The following is an 18,783-nucleotide window of genomic DNA, read 5'->3' as shown; positions in this document are numbered from 1 at the left end:
ATGTTTTTTTTAACATTTAGCATAATTGACTTACCATGCTGTGTTAGTTTCAGGTGTGAAGCAATAAACTTTTGTATGATTTATTTGTCAAGATTACAGGTTAGGAAACACTGTACCGTTGATGCAATCTGATTTGAACACAAGAGGAAGTTGCTGGGAAAGGATGCTTGGGAGGAAAGGAAATCCTCAGGCCGATTTATTGTTTAACGCTCAGTGTACAGTGTGCTGTGCTTGTCACAGGCTAGTGGAAAAGCAGTGCTTGTCCTTAACAGAGCAGATACAATTTTAAGAATAACATTTTGACCTGCTTATAAAATTAATTTGGTTCATAATAGAACATCTGAGCTACAGAAATATAATAGTAAAATAAAAAATGATCTAAAATCCCACCGGTTTTCATATTTTATTTTTATTTTAAAAAATGTGAAGAATATATATCGAAACAGAGATACAGGACCACATTTACGCAGAAGTGCGAAAGTTCAAGTGGTAATAAATTATGATAAATAATTTAAACACCATTTTTTATTTTGAGGGGCAATAGGAGTAAAAGGGGGCAGTTAAGAGTCCCCCAAAATTTAAGAAATGCGAATGCACTGCTCAGCCAGCTCTCGAGTTCTGGGTTCACGTTCCACCTTTTACGAAAGGTTTCAAAACTTATCCCAACCCGTGCCGCTGAGAACTAGCGTTCCCTACGCGCTCAAAACCGGCCCGTCGCCGACGCATGCGTAGTGCGGCCGCAGTGGCTCGGTGGGCGTTTCACAGGCCTATTTCTCTCCCGCAGGTTTTGTGCTTTTAGTGAAAGGGCCAGGACTGCGACGCCAAACAGTTCCGAGCCCAAGACGGGAAAGGGAAACCATCTATAAGTGAAAAACACATCGCGTTGAAATAAGCTGCGGGGAGGGGTGGGGGTGGGTTCGGCAGGCGTCTCCAGATACACGCTTTTATTGTGGCAAAACATCCTCACTAGCAACTAACTTTGAGGAACATGAGTTATCTGTAGGAAGAGAATTTAGAAGGTGGAAGGGGTGAGGGGTAACTTTCAGTGTTGCGTTCTCAAGATGCCCTGTGCCGCCTTATTTATTTATTTTTTCTTTTCATCTCTTTGGGGAGTCCGGATGCCCCAATTAATCCTTCGCTCCTCTCGGACCCCTTAAAAATTGTGTTTTGGAGGTCCTAATAGAAGCCCCCACCGAATTACACTGTTTAGACACACTCTCCCCATGCAGGAGATCTCCGGATGCCTGGGGCTGTGCGAGCTCCACCGACCTGAGGGCTTGTGGTGGGCGGGGGCGCCTTGAGGGATCCCCTTCGCTGCCCCGCTCCCCTCCCTTCTCCTCCCCGCTCGGGCCGTCGACCCTGGGCCAGGGCGGCGCGCGCTCTCCCACCCGCGCCTCTGGGGACTCGCAGACGGCAGCGAGACCGGCCCGCGCGCTGGGCATGCTCAGTCGCCCGGCGCCGGGCTCGCAAGTCGGAAGCCTGTGTGCGACTGCCGCCGCCGAGCCGGCGGGAGCGCACGAAGAGCGCGCGGGACTAGCGGCGGCGGCGGCCAGGAGGCGGCGGACCCGGGCCGGGATCGGAGCCGAGCCCGGCGCGGGGCCCGGGATCCGCCCGCCGCGGCGCTTGCTCCTTCGCACCGTCGCAGGCAAGGGGCCGGCCGCGGCTGGCGTCGGCGGAGCGGAGGAACGGCGGCGGCTGCATCTCCGCTGCCTGCCCCGGCCGGGCAGCGTCCAGGCGCCGTCGGGCATGGAGCCGTGGAAGCAATGCGCCCAGTGGCTCATCCACTGCAAGGTGCTGCCCGCCAACCACCGGGTGACCTGGGACTCGGCGCAGGTGTTTGACCTGGCCCAGACCCTCCGCGATGGAGTCCTGCTCTGCCAGCTGCTCAACAACCTCCGGGCGCACTCCATCAACCTGAAGGAGATCAACCTGAGGCCGCAGATGTCCCAGGTAACGAGGCCGGCGCGGTCGCCTCCGCCTCCAGCCGGCATCTCCCATTAATCAGCCGGCTAATGTCTTTGTGTAAATGCAAACATCTAGGTACGCTCTGTTTGCCCTGCCTTCTGCTTTGTGGTCCGCCTCGGCTTCTTGTACCTTGGCTTGACATGGTTTAGATCTTTAGTTGAATGCCAGAGCCCTGTGTCCTAAGATGGTATGAGGATTTCTTAAGGGCTTTCTGTGAGGCGGGAAAGAACAAGCTGTCCTAAGGTGCCCTTCACCTACTGGGGGTGAGTGGGTGGATGGGTGTGTGTGTGTGTTGGGCGCAACAAAAAGAGTTTGGTCTAGCTCTTTTTTAATAACGATGGGGAGGCATGGAAGGAGCTGATGGGGGTAATTGTGCCTTTAGTTCTTTTGCTTGCATTTCGTCCCCATGTTTTCTTGAAAGAGGAAGCATGACATAAATGAGGACTCTAGGAAGTGGAGGGCGTTCCGGTACCGTTATCTGTACAGGAATGACACTGGCCAAAGGGCGGAAAAGGGAGCACAACGTAGCGGCTACCCTGAAAGCCCCTGAGCTTGGGGCCAGCTGGCAAGCTTCATGGTTGTGTTTATAGCTCGTCTTAAGCCATGTGAGAAGGAGCCAGTCCAGCCTCTCTCAACAGCGGCAGGAAACGAGAAGTTTCGCTCCAGATTCCGCCTGCCTTCATTCAGTGCTTGCTCAGGTGGTATGGTGCACTCTTGGCTTCGGTGGCTGGAGCCCTTCCTGGAGGTGCCTCTTTGAGGACTTTAAAAAAAAAAAAAAATGCAACTCTGGAAGGCTGTGTGCATCCTAAACTTGTAAGTCGCTACACAGTGGAATGGTAGTTTCTTGGTCCTGTCAGAAAGTTTTTATGCAGAAAGCTGTTAAACACAACTCAGTACATCTATTTTCTATTTTAGAGAAAAAGCCACTTTCAGAGTTTAAAAAAACACTTTCAGCTTGAAAGGGAGAGGAAACAGTTCCCTACATGATACACTTTAGCAGCACTAATCCTGAATGATACAGAGCCTCAGCTACTTAGCAACCAGAACAGTGCCTTTTACAGCAGAACTTTATATAATGCAGACTCGATATAATGTAATAATTATGTTTTTAAAGTTAGAGCACGCACATTCCTCTCTTCTGGATGTCAGCGTTTCATCAGGGCCCGTCTGCACCTCCAGTTCTGCGTACCTTGCCTGTCTACCTTCAACCTGCTGGTTAGTGGTTCCCAAGAAAGAACAGGCTTGTAAGTGGTGAGAACCATATGGTTTTAGAAATGAGATAATTTATTTCATACTTTCCCATATTCTGGGGTGGTGTTGGCTAACTCCATGAACCCCTTAAGAGTTGTCACAGTTCGGAATATCCTGTCCAAGGATTTAACAGACTTCCATTAAGCTGGAAGTTGCTGCTTTGCACAGAGTTCTCAAGGGAGCTGCAACTGATTATCCAGTCTGAAGATCCCCATTTTCCACCTGGCCTATGGCCTTAGGATGTTTCGGTCCACCAGCAGGTAGTGTGGTATGTATCCTGCAACTGAACCCTTGGGGGTTGTTCATTAAGTGGTTCTCAATAATCAAGTGTTTTTGACAGTTGATGTTCTCTCTGTTTCAACTTTCTAACCTTTACTTCAATATTAACAATGGATGAAAAATTTTTCAAATGTGTTTTTGCTCTTTGTTCTCCTGGTAGAATATAGTAGATGTAATTTAATATTTCTGACGACCAAGAATCGTCATTATAAGCATCATTAATGAAAATTGGGCTCGTACACTGCTCTAAGAACTCTATTCCCTACTGGGAATACAACAGTGAACACTTCAGGATCCTTGCCCTAAAGGAATTACTACACTATTCTATCAGATAAGTCACCATGTTATAATGAGCTGAACAGTTGAATGAGCTTCCTTAGGCTGTTGTGCTTTGGTGTTCTTAACCCTGAGCTTCCTGGGTCCAAATTCTCTGCAGTAGTTTTCTATGGACATGACTTAGTGACTAAACAACAATTTTCTGTGAGTCTGGACTTCTTCCAAAAATGAACCATGGAAGGCTAGTACCTGAATACGGTGATGTCTCTTTCTGCTGTCTTCCTGATTCTTGGCCACATTGCAGAGAGAAGGTTGCTGAACAGCTGAGTGCTGCACAGGTATTATGTAAGTTGTCCTTAAATCTTTAAATGAGACTTAGTAGTGTTTTCATTAAATAATTCATTGACATACTTAATACATCTTCTGTGCCTGGCAGATACTATGCACTTAATAGGTGTTCACTTTTAGCAAAATTACTTAAAACATTTTTTTTTTTTTTTGCTATTGTCACATTAAGGGTAAAAGGTTACACTCAAAATTCTATCAATTGCAAGGTCTACAAGTTCCTTTGGGCTGACATTTCTGCCTCTAACTACTCCTGTCTTTCTTGGTGAAGGGTCCATCTGCTTCTGGTTATAAGGCTCCTAATCTGTCAGCTCAATTCATACACTATAGTGAATAATCTAATAACTCAGTGAAACTCTGACATATGTCCCAGCAGACCTTACTCTTCTGAATTTAGAGTTGCTATTACTAGTTCTTGTGGCTTTTGCTATATCTAAGACTCATTCTGTCTACCTGGCTTAAGTTTTGTTGAAGATATTAATTTGAAATAGACTCTTTTAGCACCTGATCTTCTAAGCCAGGAAATAACTGGAGACTCTCACTTCAGAGTTTTGTGGTATTTGAGACTGTTATGAACAGATATTGACACTAGAAATTCTAGTGTATCAGTATCTTGTTTATTGCTTGTTTTTAATATTTCAGAAAGGCTAAAATGAGTAGCCTCTTTTAATAATGTTTATCTCCAATGAATGTGATTTCATCCACTCTTCTTATTTAGTCTTCTACCTTATATGTGTTAAAAAATGATAACCCTCAAATAATTAAACAATTTTAGGTCTGAATCTTGGAGTCCTAATCAACTGTCCTCCAAAATAAAATTATAAATGGGATCTAGATTCTCTTACTTAGTAATTGTTTTTGACTATGGACATCGGCCTTTTGGGGGTCTTGTATTGAAAGAAGAGAATATTCTTCAGTTTAATATAGGGTTTTTTTTTTAACTCTGATTTAGATTTTATTTTATTAAAGTGCTAAATATTAATCACAGTTACATACTTAACATATTCCTTTTATTATAAAGAATAAAAGTTAAATAAAACCCAGATGATCCATGAAAATCCACACAATCTGTGAAATCTGATCTCTGTATATATTAGACAGATTTACTTTTCATCCAAAGCAGTGTTCCAGATAGGATACCAAGGATATACATGATTCTGGAAGAGAAGAGCCTTCCTGTGCTATTTGTACTGGGGAGGTGCTTTATGGAAGACTGGGTTTTGGGCTTGACGTCACTTTTGGTGGTTAAGAAGGTCTCCATAAATGCCTGTAATCAACCACGGATGTAATGTCAGTGAAGTTATCTTAATCTTAGGGTTAGTCACTCGGTTGTATCCGATTCTTTGTGACCACATGGACTATAGCCCATCAGGGTCCTCTGTCCATGGGATTCTTCAGGCTAGAATATTGGAGTGGGTTGCCATTTCCTTCTCCAGGGGATCATCCCAACACAGGAATTGAACCTAGTTCTCCTGCATTGCAGGCAGTTTCTCTAGTCTTATTATTTTGTAATTTTGCTTTGTCTTAGGATGGTAATAACACATTTGATAAATTTACTGACCACTGTATACAGTATAGGTAAACTTTGACTTTTCTTAAAATGACTTATTCAGTTTTCAAGGGTTCCTTCAACAAATACTTTGTTCCTACTATGTGCCAGACACTGTTTTAGGTACTGGCTTGGAGCAGTAAACTCTATTAATAGAATCCCTGCCCTAAAAGGACTTATATTTTAGTGAGGAACAATAAATAAACGGCTATATAATGTGATGGGCTCTGAAGAGGTGTGAGCCTGAGTAAGGGTCTAGAGGGAAATGTGATTTGATTTTATGGAAGGTAGTCAAGAAAGGCTTCCTTTGAGGATCTGACAACTGAGCAGGACCTGAAGGGAGTGCGAGAAGGCAGAAATGTGGATGTTTGGAAGAAGCAAGTTCCTGGCAGAAGGAACACCCACGTGCTAAGGTCGTGAGGGGTATTTAAATGGCAGGTAAACTGGAGGAACGTCCAGAAGGCCAATGGCTAGAGGAGAGTAAGTATGGGAAGGAGTGGTAGGGATGAGGTCAAAGAGAAGATGGCAACTAGATTTTTAGCACTTGTGGGCTGTGGAGGACTTAAGACTTCACCCTGAGCAAAATAGGAATCACATGGCCTGATTTAATTTCAGTAGGGTCATTCTGGCTGCCGTGTTGAAAGTAGATGGCAGAGCAGCCAGGATGGAAGAGTCAGGCTCGGGCAGTCATTCCAGCAGTGATGATGGTGGCTTTGACCAGAGTGATAGCAGGGCAGAGGGTGAGAAAGAATCCAGCCTTAGGTATATTTTAGAGGTAGAGCCGGCAAGGACTTATTGACAGCATCAGATGGCAGGTATGAAAGGAGCCAAGAATGGCTCCAGGGTTTCTGGCCTGGGGAACTGAACTGATGGGTTCTTCATTGACTGAGATGGAGAAGATGGGAGGTGGAGAGAAGGGGAGGATAATGTGGAATTAGTTCTGTCTGAAATGTCCATCAGGCATGTAGATGCTGAGCAGGCAACTTCAGAAGTTGGAGAGATAAAGTTAAGAGTCATCAGAGTATGGATGGTATTTAAAATCCTGGCAGTGTATGGTATCACGTAGGGAGTAGTGTCCAAAGAAAAGGTCAGAGGTGTGAGCCCTGGGGCTTGCCCATGTGTCAAGGGTAGAGAGATGAGACCCTGTAGAGGAGTTGAGAGAAAATGGCCACAGGGTAGGAGGGGAAGCCAGCAGAATGTGGTTTGAGCAAATCAGGTGAATAAAGTGCTTCTAGGAGGACTGATTAGATATGTAAATGTTGTTCAAGTGAAAACAGGAATGAAGATGGACTATTAAGCAATATGAAATACTTGAGTGACCTTGGTAGAAACAGATTTGGGGTGTGATGGGCAAACACTCCCCTGGAGAAGAAGGACAAATAGGGGATCTAGACCACAAGGATAGTCATGTGCTTGGGGGTAATTTTGCTGTAGAGAGAGCAGATAAATGGGATAGTGGCTACTAGGGGAAAAGAGATCAAAAGGGTTATTTTCTTATCATATAGAATTTTTATGTAATACCAATTACAAGAGCTCTTTTAGATTTAGACAAATTTTATCATATGGCACAGTTGTATATATGTGTATGTGTGGAAAAGATGTGTATGTATATAAAAAAAAAATAAGTGAAATATATGTAACCAGAAAGTGTTAGTTGCTCAGTCATGTCTGACTTTTTGTGGCCCCATGGACTGTGGCCTACCAGGCTACTCTGTCCATGGAATTTTCCAGGTAAGAAAACTGGAGTGGGTTGCCGTTACACCACGGTGGCTCAGATTGTAACAAATCTGCCCGTTGTGTGGGAGACCTGATTCGATCCCTGGGTTGGGAAGGTTCCCTGGAGAAGGGAATGGCAGCCCACTCCAGTATTCTTGCCTGGAGACTTGGACAGAGGAGCCTGGTGGGCTACAGTCCTTGGGATCGCAAAGAGTCAGAAATGACTAAGCGACTAACACATACACATATGAAATATATTTAATGTGTTCCTAAAACTTTTCATTCTGATGGCTACTCTGCTGAATATCATTTCAATTCAGTCATTGATGTCCATGTTTTTTTCCCCAACATAATATTTTTCACCGAGTACTAAGCATTGGTAATGTAGCATTTCTTAAAGAATTCACTTTTGTCCCCAGGATTTCCTTCAAAGCTCCTAACACACAGTTGGGTTTTTTTTTTTTTTCAATTAGTATTTAGTTTATTTACAACTGATATTACAATGATTGTCTTTTTCACCTACACAGTTGGGTTTTTATGGCTGTTACTGCTTAAAGAGAAGTTTATTTCTGCTATACATAACTGTACATTGTTTGAAAACCATAATTATATTAAGATGTGCTTTCCAAATGCAAGTCTGCATCCCTATGGCCAGGTTACTGCTGTGTGAAGATTACTGGGTTATATGGTTGAGGGGAAAAAAGGGCTATCCTTGTCCGAAAAGAGTGGTGTGCCGGTACATTTTTAGCCAGTCAGTTCAGAATAATGTCATTATTTAGTTTTTCTTCTCAGGAGTCAGTAACCTCTTTGCCATTTGTTGGCTTATTCTTTTGGCCAGCATAATTTTAAATTTGACACCAATCAAGATCTTTTCATGTGAAGTAGCTCAGGCATCTTAAGCACTTTGTCTGTCTGCATACTTGATGGCTTAACCTGGGCTCTCTAGGAACCAGAGCCTGGGATAAAGGATTGGCGTGCCAAAGCTTTACTGGTAAGGTACAATCCTGTGTCTGTCAGGGTGAAGAAAATGAGACAGTGCCTTTTTTTTTTTTTTCCTAAGATGGAGAAAATTATATCATATTTGTAATGCAAATAGGGTTGATCCAGTATAGATCACCGCTAATAGGATCCTAAGTTTCAAATACAACATACTCTTTTTTTTTTTTTTCCCCTTAAACCTGCAGTGGCAATTTGTGTTATTAACTTTCCTTCTGTCCTGAAATTCTAATTCTCACTACACTACACTCTTCTGGTTCTTTTGTATTTTTTATGTTCTTTCTTAACTTTTTTCACTGGCTTCTCTATAAACACCTTGAGAATTTTTGAGTTTTCTATTTTGTTGCCTTTTTTTGTGTGTATCCTCTGTATTATTTCATGACACTGTGTTATTACCTCCTTTTCATACTCTGATGGACCTGGTGTTCATGATGATAGCCTATATCTGCCTATTTTATGTCCCCATCTCTGGGGTTATAGTTTCTTCATGAATAGATGGATGCATGAAGATCACATGATCAGAGTTCACCATGGAAAGTTCTTCCACAGCAGAGTGAAGGGTGAATTGGGCAGGATGGAGCTGAGTGTGAGAAGAACTCCTGCTGAAGTTCAGTCAAGCGTAGATGAGGCCGCTGGATGAGAAGGGGCTGGAGTGAAGGCACAGGGAGGAGCAAGAAAGATGAGAGATGATGAAGAGTTGTAATGGATCAGATTTGGGACCACTTAGATGCAGTGAGAGTGGAAAGTATCCAGGATGAGCTCAGGTTTTAGGCTTGGGTGACTAGGGGAATAGAGAGGAGGTGCAGATTTCAGAGAGAAGGGCATATAGACAGTTTGGATGTTGAGTTTGAAGTTGTTACCAGTTACCTTCCGTATTCTGTTTCAAGCATCCTACTCTCTTACTAATCCTTCCTTTTTGGATTATTCTACTAATACCTAAAATTCAGTAATCTTTTGAACTCTTGGTCCTACCACCTCTTCACTGCCTTCATGTCTTCATTTCCTTCCTGCTCATCTTAAATACCATGGCCATTGTAGCTACTTCCTTAGCTTCTCTTGGGTAGGGATATTCAATCTGTTTAAAATACAACCCTGGTTAAATCCAGCTCTCCACTTTCTGCCTGTAGCTCAGCTGCTGAACCCAGTGGAGGAAAACCTATGCCTCCTACGTGCACTAACTTTAAATTCCACATCCCTGTCCTCAGGTAGGTGACTCAGCCACCTGATTACATTTCTCTAGACCACACATTCTCAAAGTATGATCTGGAGACTTCTGTGAAAGTTAAAGTCACTCAGTCGTGTCCGACTCTTTGTGATTGCATGGACTATACAGTCCATGGAATTCTCCAGGCCAGAATACTGGAGTGGGTAGCCTTTCCCTTCTCCAGGGGATCTTCCCAACCCAGGGACTGAACCCAGGTCTCCTGCATTGCAGGTGGATTCTTTACCAGCTGAGTCACAAGGGAAGCCCAAGAATAATGGAGTGGGTAGCCTATTCCTTCTCTAGTGGATCTTCCCAACCTAGGAATCAAACCAGGGCCTCCTGAATTGCAGGTGGGTTCTTTACCAACTGAGTTATGAGGGAGACTTCTGATAGCCCCTCAAATGCTTTTAGTTTTTCCCTAAGGTCAAACTTTTAAAAATAATATTAAGACATTATTTGCCTTTTCTCACTCTCATTTTCTCACAGGTGTATAGTGGAGTTTTCCCCAAGCTACATGCTGCTGTCATTGCTGTGGTTGTATGTTTGTGTATATGTTAAAGATTTCTCCGTTTTAAAGTTCCAATATGTTAGGTGTTGATAGATAAACTCCCAAACACAAAAGCTACTGAGGATTCTCAATAATTATGTTGTTAGGAGTATAACGGGGTACTGAGACCAATTGGAAAACCTCCCTAGACCATTCAGTCTCTGACTCTCCCAGATGCCTATTTGGTACCTTTTCTTCTTGAACCTCCATATCCATTCTTCCTCTCAACTTGGTGATCTTGCTTCCTACTCCTCTGAGAAAACAGACACAGTCAGAGGAGAGTTTCTTCAGGCTCCCACCTTCCTGCATCTAACCCGTAGACGATGCTTTCTCTCGTGTTCTGTGGATGAATTATCAGTGCTCTTAGCAAAGGCCAGCCCTCCTTCACCCTATCTGTGTGCTTTCCTATGTCTTTTATTGTCTCCTGGATCTTTCTGTTGGCATGCACAGGATGCGTTTTCAAGATAGAGACACAAAGACTTGCCCATGACCGTCGGGAGTGATGGAGAGTGAGTAAGGACTCCTAAAGCTTAACCTGAACAACTAGGGCAGGTCTGCCGTCTACCTCCTTATAACTGTTTAATGGTTTCCTATGGACCATGGGATAAAATCCAAGCTCCTCAGTAAGCACTTAGGGGCCCATGGGCTGTACTGCTTCATGTCTGAAAGCTTTCTCAACTCTGCTCCTGACCTTTCTGTGGCTTCTCAAATGAACTGTGCTGTTAAATGTCTCTCTGCCTTTGCGTTTGCCCATTTCTCCACGTTAAATGCCCTTTCTCATTAGTCTGAGTGAAGATTTGGTTCAAGGGCACTTTGCAGTGAGGGTCACCCTACCCCTCCCACGTGTGTGGCTTACTTACTGCTTTGTGCCACACTGTACAGTGTACAGGGGTGGAGGGCAGCATTCCTGGCACTGTTTTGCAAGCTTTTTCTTATCTTTATCCCTTCCATGCTGTGAGCCTGCTTGAGGCTATCATAGGCTTTTTCATTTATATGCATCTCTAGAATTTGACCCAGGGACTCATACGTTTCTTGCATACATAAGTAGGCATTAGTGAAACTTATTGATGTATTTATGAAACTCACTCTTTACTACCTTGTCAAACACACCTGTATAAAATGTAATACTATGTGCTGAGCACTATGTCATTACAAGCCAGAAACATCTGTTCCTTAAGCAGCATTACTAACAGTAGCAGATAACATTACTCTGCTACATACTGCTGCTTTCCCCCTGAGTGACTACCAGAAAGTGCCTGAACCTGTCTGTCCTTCAACTTCTTCATCTCCAAAACAGACTTAATAAAAGACCCTACCTAGAGTTCTTTTGAACTAGAGTGGTTGAAAGGACCAAATGAACTAATTATCCCTGTGTTTGGCACATAACAAATGCTCAATAAATGTTAACTACGTTTACGATGATTATTACTACTGCTTTTGCAGAAACATGCCAGGCAATGTATTAACACTGCTCACATTATCTCAGCCAGTCATCACAGCACCAGGAGAGGGACACTGCTGTTCATCCTCGTGATACTCTTCAAGGCTAAGAAGAGTTAGTAACTTGTCCTAACAAGTAGTTCATGATAGAGGCAAGATTAGAATGAAAACATTTAAAGTGAACTGCGATCCCAATTGCAAGGCTATTGGCAAATTTGAAAGTGAGCTATGAGGAATTTTTCTTTTTTTCCTCTGTCTTTTGCTCTTGTGGCATTCCTGCGGAAGAATGTTCTGATTGATTCTGTGGCTCTTGAACATAGCACCGCCATATGAATTTGCATGGTGAGTAGCAACTTTGGTTTAGGGTATTGAATCGGGGTTCCCTGGTGGCTCAAAGGTAAAGAATCCGGCTGCCAATGTGGGAGATGCAAGTTTGATCCCTGGGTCCAGAAGGTCCCCAGGAGAAGGAAATGGTAACCAGCTGTAGTATTCTTGCTTGGGAAATCCCATGGACAGAGGAGCCTGGCAGTCTATAGTCCATGGAGTTGCGAGAGAATCAGACAGGACTTAGTGACTAAACAACAGTTGAATGTATCAACTGGATGGTTTTATCCATATTTTTCACATGTATCAGTGTAAAATGGGAGAGAGGCTTTTGACAGGTATTTGATGGGGAAAGGAAACAAAGGCAGAAAAGCTGAGGAAAGGTAACAAGAGGAAAGGAGACAATGAGTGTATAGCAGGTCCTTTCTGGCCTTTTAACACCGTGCCTTGTGACAGCTGGTTCTCAGGATGTAGTTTAATGCCCTGCTCTTGAGTGGGGTCAGGACTGCTCACATTTCCCTGGGCAGAATACCATTGTTTACATGGCATGTTTTCACATGATTATTCCTCCCCACTTCCCCCACCCTCCATATTATAACCATTCTTCTTATAAATTCACAGACATCTATTGTTAGCTGTTATTTGGAGTATTATATCCCACTCTTGTTTCTTTTCCCCCTGTTAACACAGACCCTGCTTGGAATTAAGGACAGTCACAAATTTACATTCTGCCTTTCCCCAGTCATGAGCATTTAATGGACAGAAGCATGGCCAGAGAAGTAGTAGCTACTTCTGATTTTCATGGAAAACTATTTTCAAATTGTACTTTGTGCTGCTGTCTGAATGTGCTTTCAAAATATGTGTTGCAAGAAGTGTAGTCAGCTTCTCAGTGGCTTGCTTAACAGGAAGCCGGCAGCATATGCTGCTCACATGGGAGTTCTCTAAAGGGTCAATTAATATGGAATATTTAATGAAACACTTGATACTCACCTTCCATGATTTTCAAAGTGCTTGTCCTAAAATAGATCTGTAACAGCTGGTCTGAAAAAACAAGCATCATGCCTCTGTGCCCAGTAATGTCAGGAGCCTTTTCCTGGGGGTGTGGGGTGGGGTGGTTTAATGAAAAGACTTCAGGCCACAAGTCAGGAGACCCAGGTTCTGGCCCCATCTCTGTCTCTGACATGTGGCCTTAGCAAATAGCTGCTTCTCTTTGTCTCCACCTTCCATACTTAAAGCAATGATAGAAAATACTTACATATATGGTAATTGGTAAAAAGCAGCTAAATTTTTTTACACATACTTAGATTTCATTTAATCTTTCACAAGGAGAGCTTTGGGACCAGCCAGAAATATTTGAATCCTACCTCTGGCACTTAACTTTTCCCAAGTTCATAAAATTGTTAGTTTCCTTGCTGAGTCTCAATTTCCTCCTATAATAGGCTAGAAATAGTAAAAATCTACTTTGCAGGATTGTGGTGAGAATTCAGTAATATATGTAAAATGTCTGGGTATAGTAAGTATTCAGCAAGATTTTATTTCCTTCCTCCTCCCCTTACCTCCTTGATCCTCTTAGGTCTAAGAGGCAGGAAGAACAAGATCTTATCTCTGCTTTGCAGAGAAGGAAATTGAGATGTGCAGTGGCTGAAGGACTTTTCTCAAGGTCACAGACAGGAAGTGGTAAAGACAGGACTTGAGTCCAGCTGTCCTAATTCCAAATTCAGTGAAGTTTCCTATTCCTGGTGCTTAGCTTAGCTGATGGATGGTGAATTGCAGGAGCTCGGAGAAAGCAAGGCCTACTCTGAAAACGTAAAGTGACATTATTATGTTGGTACTGAAGTTTTCTGTGTTTAAAATAGAAGCATTTAACATAGTAAAAGCAGTTTTCAGTCATTTTAGAGTCTGATTATCTAGTTTGTGGATTATTTGCTTTTTGGTAATTTCAGAGCTCTTCTGCTTTCTGTTTGGTTCTGTTTTCATGGGAATTTGTACATATGACTGATTGATGAATCAAATTATCCCTTTGTCTGCTAAATATTGGGCTTTGTAGTAGATGCTTAGGATTCGAAGGTGAATAAAAGTCAGTCCCTGACCCTGTGTTGCTTTCAGTCTAGAGCATGGATTTTACCTCGGACGTGCCCTTATAAGACAGGGGGATGGGAAGGGATTCGTGAGTTAGAATGATGGACATGGCAAATATCTGGTAGGTGAGTGATGCTCTTTTGGATGCACTGTTAATTTGCTGATGTGCAGGGCATGACATTAATGGCACAAAGTGGATTGCGTGTGTGCCTGGCTCATGGTATTTCTTTTCATAGACATTTATCTAGTGCCTCCCCCTGTGTGCAGGGCACTGAAGGCATACAGGTAAATTATAGGGAGTTTCTGCTTTTGAGGGGCTGGGAGAAAGCAGGTTTGATCTTGGAGGGAGGCCTTTGCAAAAATGCAGACAGAAGGTAAGTCACTGGATGCCACAAGGTCAGTGCAAAAGTGCATGCAACTGGGTGAGACGAGACGAGACGAGACCAGGAAGAGGACAGATGCGAGTGGTTACTAGAGAGGAAGAAGGTTTGTGAAAGAAAACTGGGTGGGGTGTGTGTGTGAGAGACAGAGGATGTGGAGGCCTGCTCGCTCTCCCTCTAACCTCCTGGCTGGCCACCTCTCCCGCCCTCACACCTGTCTGAACCCTTCTTCATCCTCCCTGTGCTCTTTAGTTGATTGACCACTCCTCCTTCCCTGGTCCATTTGCCCCTGGCCGTGTACTCCTCAGTCCGGTCTGGATCTGCAGCCAGCCGCTTTCACCCAGACTCCCTTCGCCTTCTGTGACCTCAGAGGGGCTTTCCTGGAGCCCCCTGCTCCATAGGCTTTCCTGTTCTCGCATGTGAGCTGAAGAGAGCTGCTGAAGTCAGCACCGCAGCCTGCGTTCACTGTCCAGCTTCACTGTGGCCTGATGCTTCTTTTCTCACTGCTTTGTAATACCTCATGTTCTGGCTTCCTCTCATTCCCACTTCAGACTCCAGTCTGCTAAAGACAGACTCCCTGAGTCCCCGACTTTCCCCCAGTCCCTGCAAGTTCACCTGGCTCTCACCATGACCACCCAACCCTCCTGAACTCGTCCTTGGCCCAGTCCATCGTATCCACTCCCTGTGATGGTGACCATTATCACTGTTACGAGAGGGAGTGATTGTCGCGAACTTTCCAAGTACGTGTGTACAGTTTTTGGCCTTCTGACTCCCAAGAGAGGAATTGGGGTCTCGAAGGGAATATTTAATCAATGAAAATCCCCGAGGGAACCAGGTGTTATGAAAACTTTGATTCTGAGAAGTTTAGCACTCTGCATGAGCAGTACTTCTTTTGGTTTGTGGTCTGCAGAACCCAGTGGTGTGTTTGAGTGAACATCAACCGACAAACCAGAAGCTCCCAAGTCATTTTTGTCATTTCCCAGCAGGACTGAGGCTGCATGTCCCCCCTTGTAAACAGTTCACAGTGTCTGCTTATTTTAGTGAGCCTTTTTTTAATGGTAATGTTATCTTTCAATTAGTGCAACTTCCACTTAATCACATATGTGGTGCCTAACAAAGGAAAGTAGATCTAGAATTATTGATCACTTACTGATACTCCAAAGTGCAGATTTAGCAGATGATTATTAAATTCCCTGGCATTTGACTTGCACATATGAAAAAGCATTTGTTGGCTAGTTAAAGTTTGTTAGCTTAGTTCGTAGTCAGCCACACAAGAAATGCTTGACTTCAGCTTTTTGAAGTTGAATGACAGAGTACTTGAAAATAGAACCTTGCATTTGCCCATAAACTATACTTGGAGATTCAGTGGAATATAAGTCATTCATCTGCAGTGAAGAGGAAGTAGGTACTGAGATTTCTGGAGCTCAGGATGAGCACCTACATGAAAGATTTTGGTGCCTCCAGAGACAGTGTTTAAGGAAAGAATGTGATATAATTATTGTTTATCTGTTTCATCCTGATAAATTCTAGAACATGAAGCTGGATTCTTGAGCATATTGATGCAGCAGCCCTGATAGTAAAGCTTAATCTTTTAAAATATATGGTTATATTTAATGACCTTAGTTAAGAGAAAAGTAGTAAAATTTGGTAAAGGATTTAATTTTTCCCTTCAATGTTTAGTAAATGATTCACCGGTTTAAATGATATATATAAATTCTCACCTAGCTAGCACTAAGCTTTTTGGTATCCTCGCTTATTTGATAACTACCTGAAGCCCTCCTGGGTTTTCTATAAAATAAGCTAAGTAAAAAAGTGCACTTAAAAATAATAATAAATAATACTAATAAAGCCCTTCTCTACAGAAGAAGAGGGAAAATGAATTTCTTAAACTCCATGTACTTGCAATAAGCTAAATGTAATTTATGTAATCATTAGGAAGAGTTCCTAGATTCTGACTTCAAGGCTGAGGACCTTTAATTTACTCCCTATTCTAATACGTGGCATTGTGTAGTAGAAAGCACGTGGGCCTTGGAGCCATCAGCCTGGCTTTGAACCCTAGCTATGCTACTTACAACCTTAGGCAACTTAATAACTCTGATCTTGGGTTTCCACATTTATTAAATAGAGATAATACCTATTTGCAGTGTTGTAAGGATTAAATTAATTAAAGTCATGCATATTTTATTTGGCACTTGGAAGATACTCAATAAATGTAGATTCCATTCCTTTCATTAAGCCTTTTTTTTTCCCCCTCCAAGTTCAAGGAGATTACAAGTTGCAAGTTAAAATGAGAAAAGAGAACTGAAAGTTAGGCCAGGAGTCAAAACTGTAAATCATGGACTCAGGAGCTCATAAACCACGTGCATCTTGGACTATGGAGAATGCAGCCAAACTAATTAACATACTACATAAGGCTCAGGTGAAGGATGGTTCTGTGTGAATCGACCATTATAGTAACTGATTTTATTTTCAAAGAGTTATACGGTTGTGGAGCTGGAAGACGCCTCAGAGGTAATTGTAGTTCAGCTCCTTCATTTTAAAAATGATCAGTCTAAGACCCCTAATATATGCATCAGTTTTCCCAAGTTTACTTGGTTTCCTGAATCATAGCACATTATTTTTTTTCTCAGATCACAATGCTAATAATGACCCAGAACTTCAAGATAAGTTTAAATTGTATTATTCCTTAAAAACAAACCAGAAAAACTCTCTAAGATTGGAAAGTGACTGAGTTCAGAATTGCTTATGTGAGGTACTTATTATGAAGATCTTATTCACTCCCATCCATCTATCAGTCCATTCATTGGACAGAATAGTAAAGGGGAATCAGTGAGAATGGGGAGCACAAGATCTCAGGCATTGGAACTCAGAATGTCCTGAGAGAATTGACAAAAGCATTGAGAAATGATTAAATAAGAAAAGTTGTGAAGTCAAAGATCTCATGCTTCAAAGAGCAAATTCTATCCAGAAATTTAGCCATCCAGAATTACTCAGCTCCTAAGAGAGCTGAGCTTTTGCCATTTCAAAAGAGATATCACAGATGTGTCCCAAATTGCCAAGAATATGGATATTCATTAATGGTGGCACAAAAGCATTATTTCTCCTAGACTCTGAGTTCCATGGGATTGGGGACCATTTGTTCAACTTTATGTTCCCAAGTCATACATGGTACAGAGTGAGTGCTCATATGAATGGCTGTTGCATGACTATTTAATAACATTAGCCTTAATGTTGCTTGGACAAGAATGCCAGATATTATTCTGTCCTTCATTTTAATCACAGAATGCAAAAAAATATAATTCTACCAATTGTGTTGCAGTGGGAGGCAGTGTGGTTTATTGAAAAAATATGAACTTTAGTATCAGATTGGCCTGGGTTCACACCATACCACCTGGGCTGTGGCTATAGGCAAATCCCGTAATCTCTCACCATCTTAGTTGTCTGTCTTGTGAAATAAGATTCTTCCTGCAGAGTGGTGCAAAGAGCAAGTAAATTCTGTTGGGCAAAACAGCCAGCACAGTACTAGGACATAGTAGGCACTTAGTAATAATGGGAGGTCCTCTGTCCCCCACCCCATGTAATCTTTTCTTGATACAGGGCTTTTCCTACAGCTTTTTGAATGGATAACCTTTTGTTAGCCTTTGCAAATTTTTATTTTCTGTTGTATTCTGTCTTTCTGCAGATGTTTTCTTTAGGTCAGTTGAATCCAAGCTTTAGAATATTATGGCTTAAATGTGATTTAATATGTATAGTTTTATCTATCTATTGGTGATTTCTCCTATGACAACTGTGATATAACAAGAGGTCTATATTGAAATTGGGAGACCTTCATTGAAATTCTCGTGCTGTCACTAACCAGCTTTCTGATCTCTGAGTCTTAGTTTGTTCAATTTCTCTGAACCTCCATTTCCTCTGATAATCAGGGAGTGGCATTTATAGTGAAGAGAACATGGGTTTTAGAATCCTGATTTTGATGTGGTACTGATTAGCTGTAGGGTCTAGGGCAGCTCTTTGGCCTCTCTATTCTTTCAGCTGCCTGTAGAGAACAGCACCGTCTACTCTGTATGTTGTTAGGGTATTTGTTAGGTGAGATGATATATGACAGGTTCCTTCCTCAGAGCTTTGCACATTCAGTTCAGTTCAGTCGCTCAGTCGTGTCCGACTCTTTGTGACCCCATGAATTGCAGCACGCCAGGCCTCCCTGTCCATCACCAACTCCCGGAGTTCACTCAAACTCATGTCCATCGAGTCAGTGATGCCATCCAGCCATCTCATCCTCTGTCGTCCCCTTCTCCTGCCCCCAATCCCTCCTAGCATCAGAGTCTTTTCCAATGAGTCAACTCTTCACATGAGGTGGCCAAAGAACTGGAGTTTCAGCTTCATCATCATTCCTTCCAAAGAAACCCCAGGGCTGATCTCCTTCAGAATGGAC

At 42.8% G+C, this 18,783-nt stretch overlaps 1 protein-coding gene across 4 annotated transcripts in view; it reads left to right on the top strand.

The window, feature by feature from the left end:
• The first annotated feature begins 737 nt into the window (after window positions 1–737).
• Window positions 738–18,783, top strand: part of VAV3 (vav guanine nucleotide exchange factor 3) — a 435,514-nt gene continuing 417,468 nt past the window's right edge. For 3 of the 4 annotated variants that reach the window (XM_086391510.1, XM_086391513.1, XM_086391512.1), the window contains exon 1: window positions 738–1,950. In XM_086391510.1, coding sequence (XP_086247636.1) covers window positions 1,441–1,950 — 510 coding nt within the window. In that variant the 5' untranslated portion in view covers window positions 738–1,440. Of the gene's footprint in view, window positions 1,951–2,238; window positions 3,485–18,783 lie in introns of those variants that run through there. The other variant, XM_086391511.1, reaches the window with a different exon arrangement.

The sequence above is a fragment of the Bos grunniens genome, chromosome 3, assembly GCF_055505025.1.
Source record: "Bos grunniens cultivar Pamir isolate PY7600 chromosome 3, Bosgru_T2T1.0, whole genome shotgun sequence".
Taxonomy (NCBI): domain Eukaryota; kingdom Metazoa; phylum Chordata; class Mammalia; order Artiodactyla; family Bovidae; genus Bos; species Bos grunniens.
The sequence above is the reverse complement of the archived record's forward strand: the minus strand, read 5'-3'. Positions and strand labels throughout refer to the sequence as shown.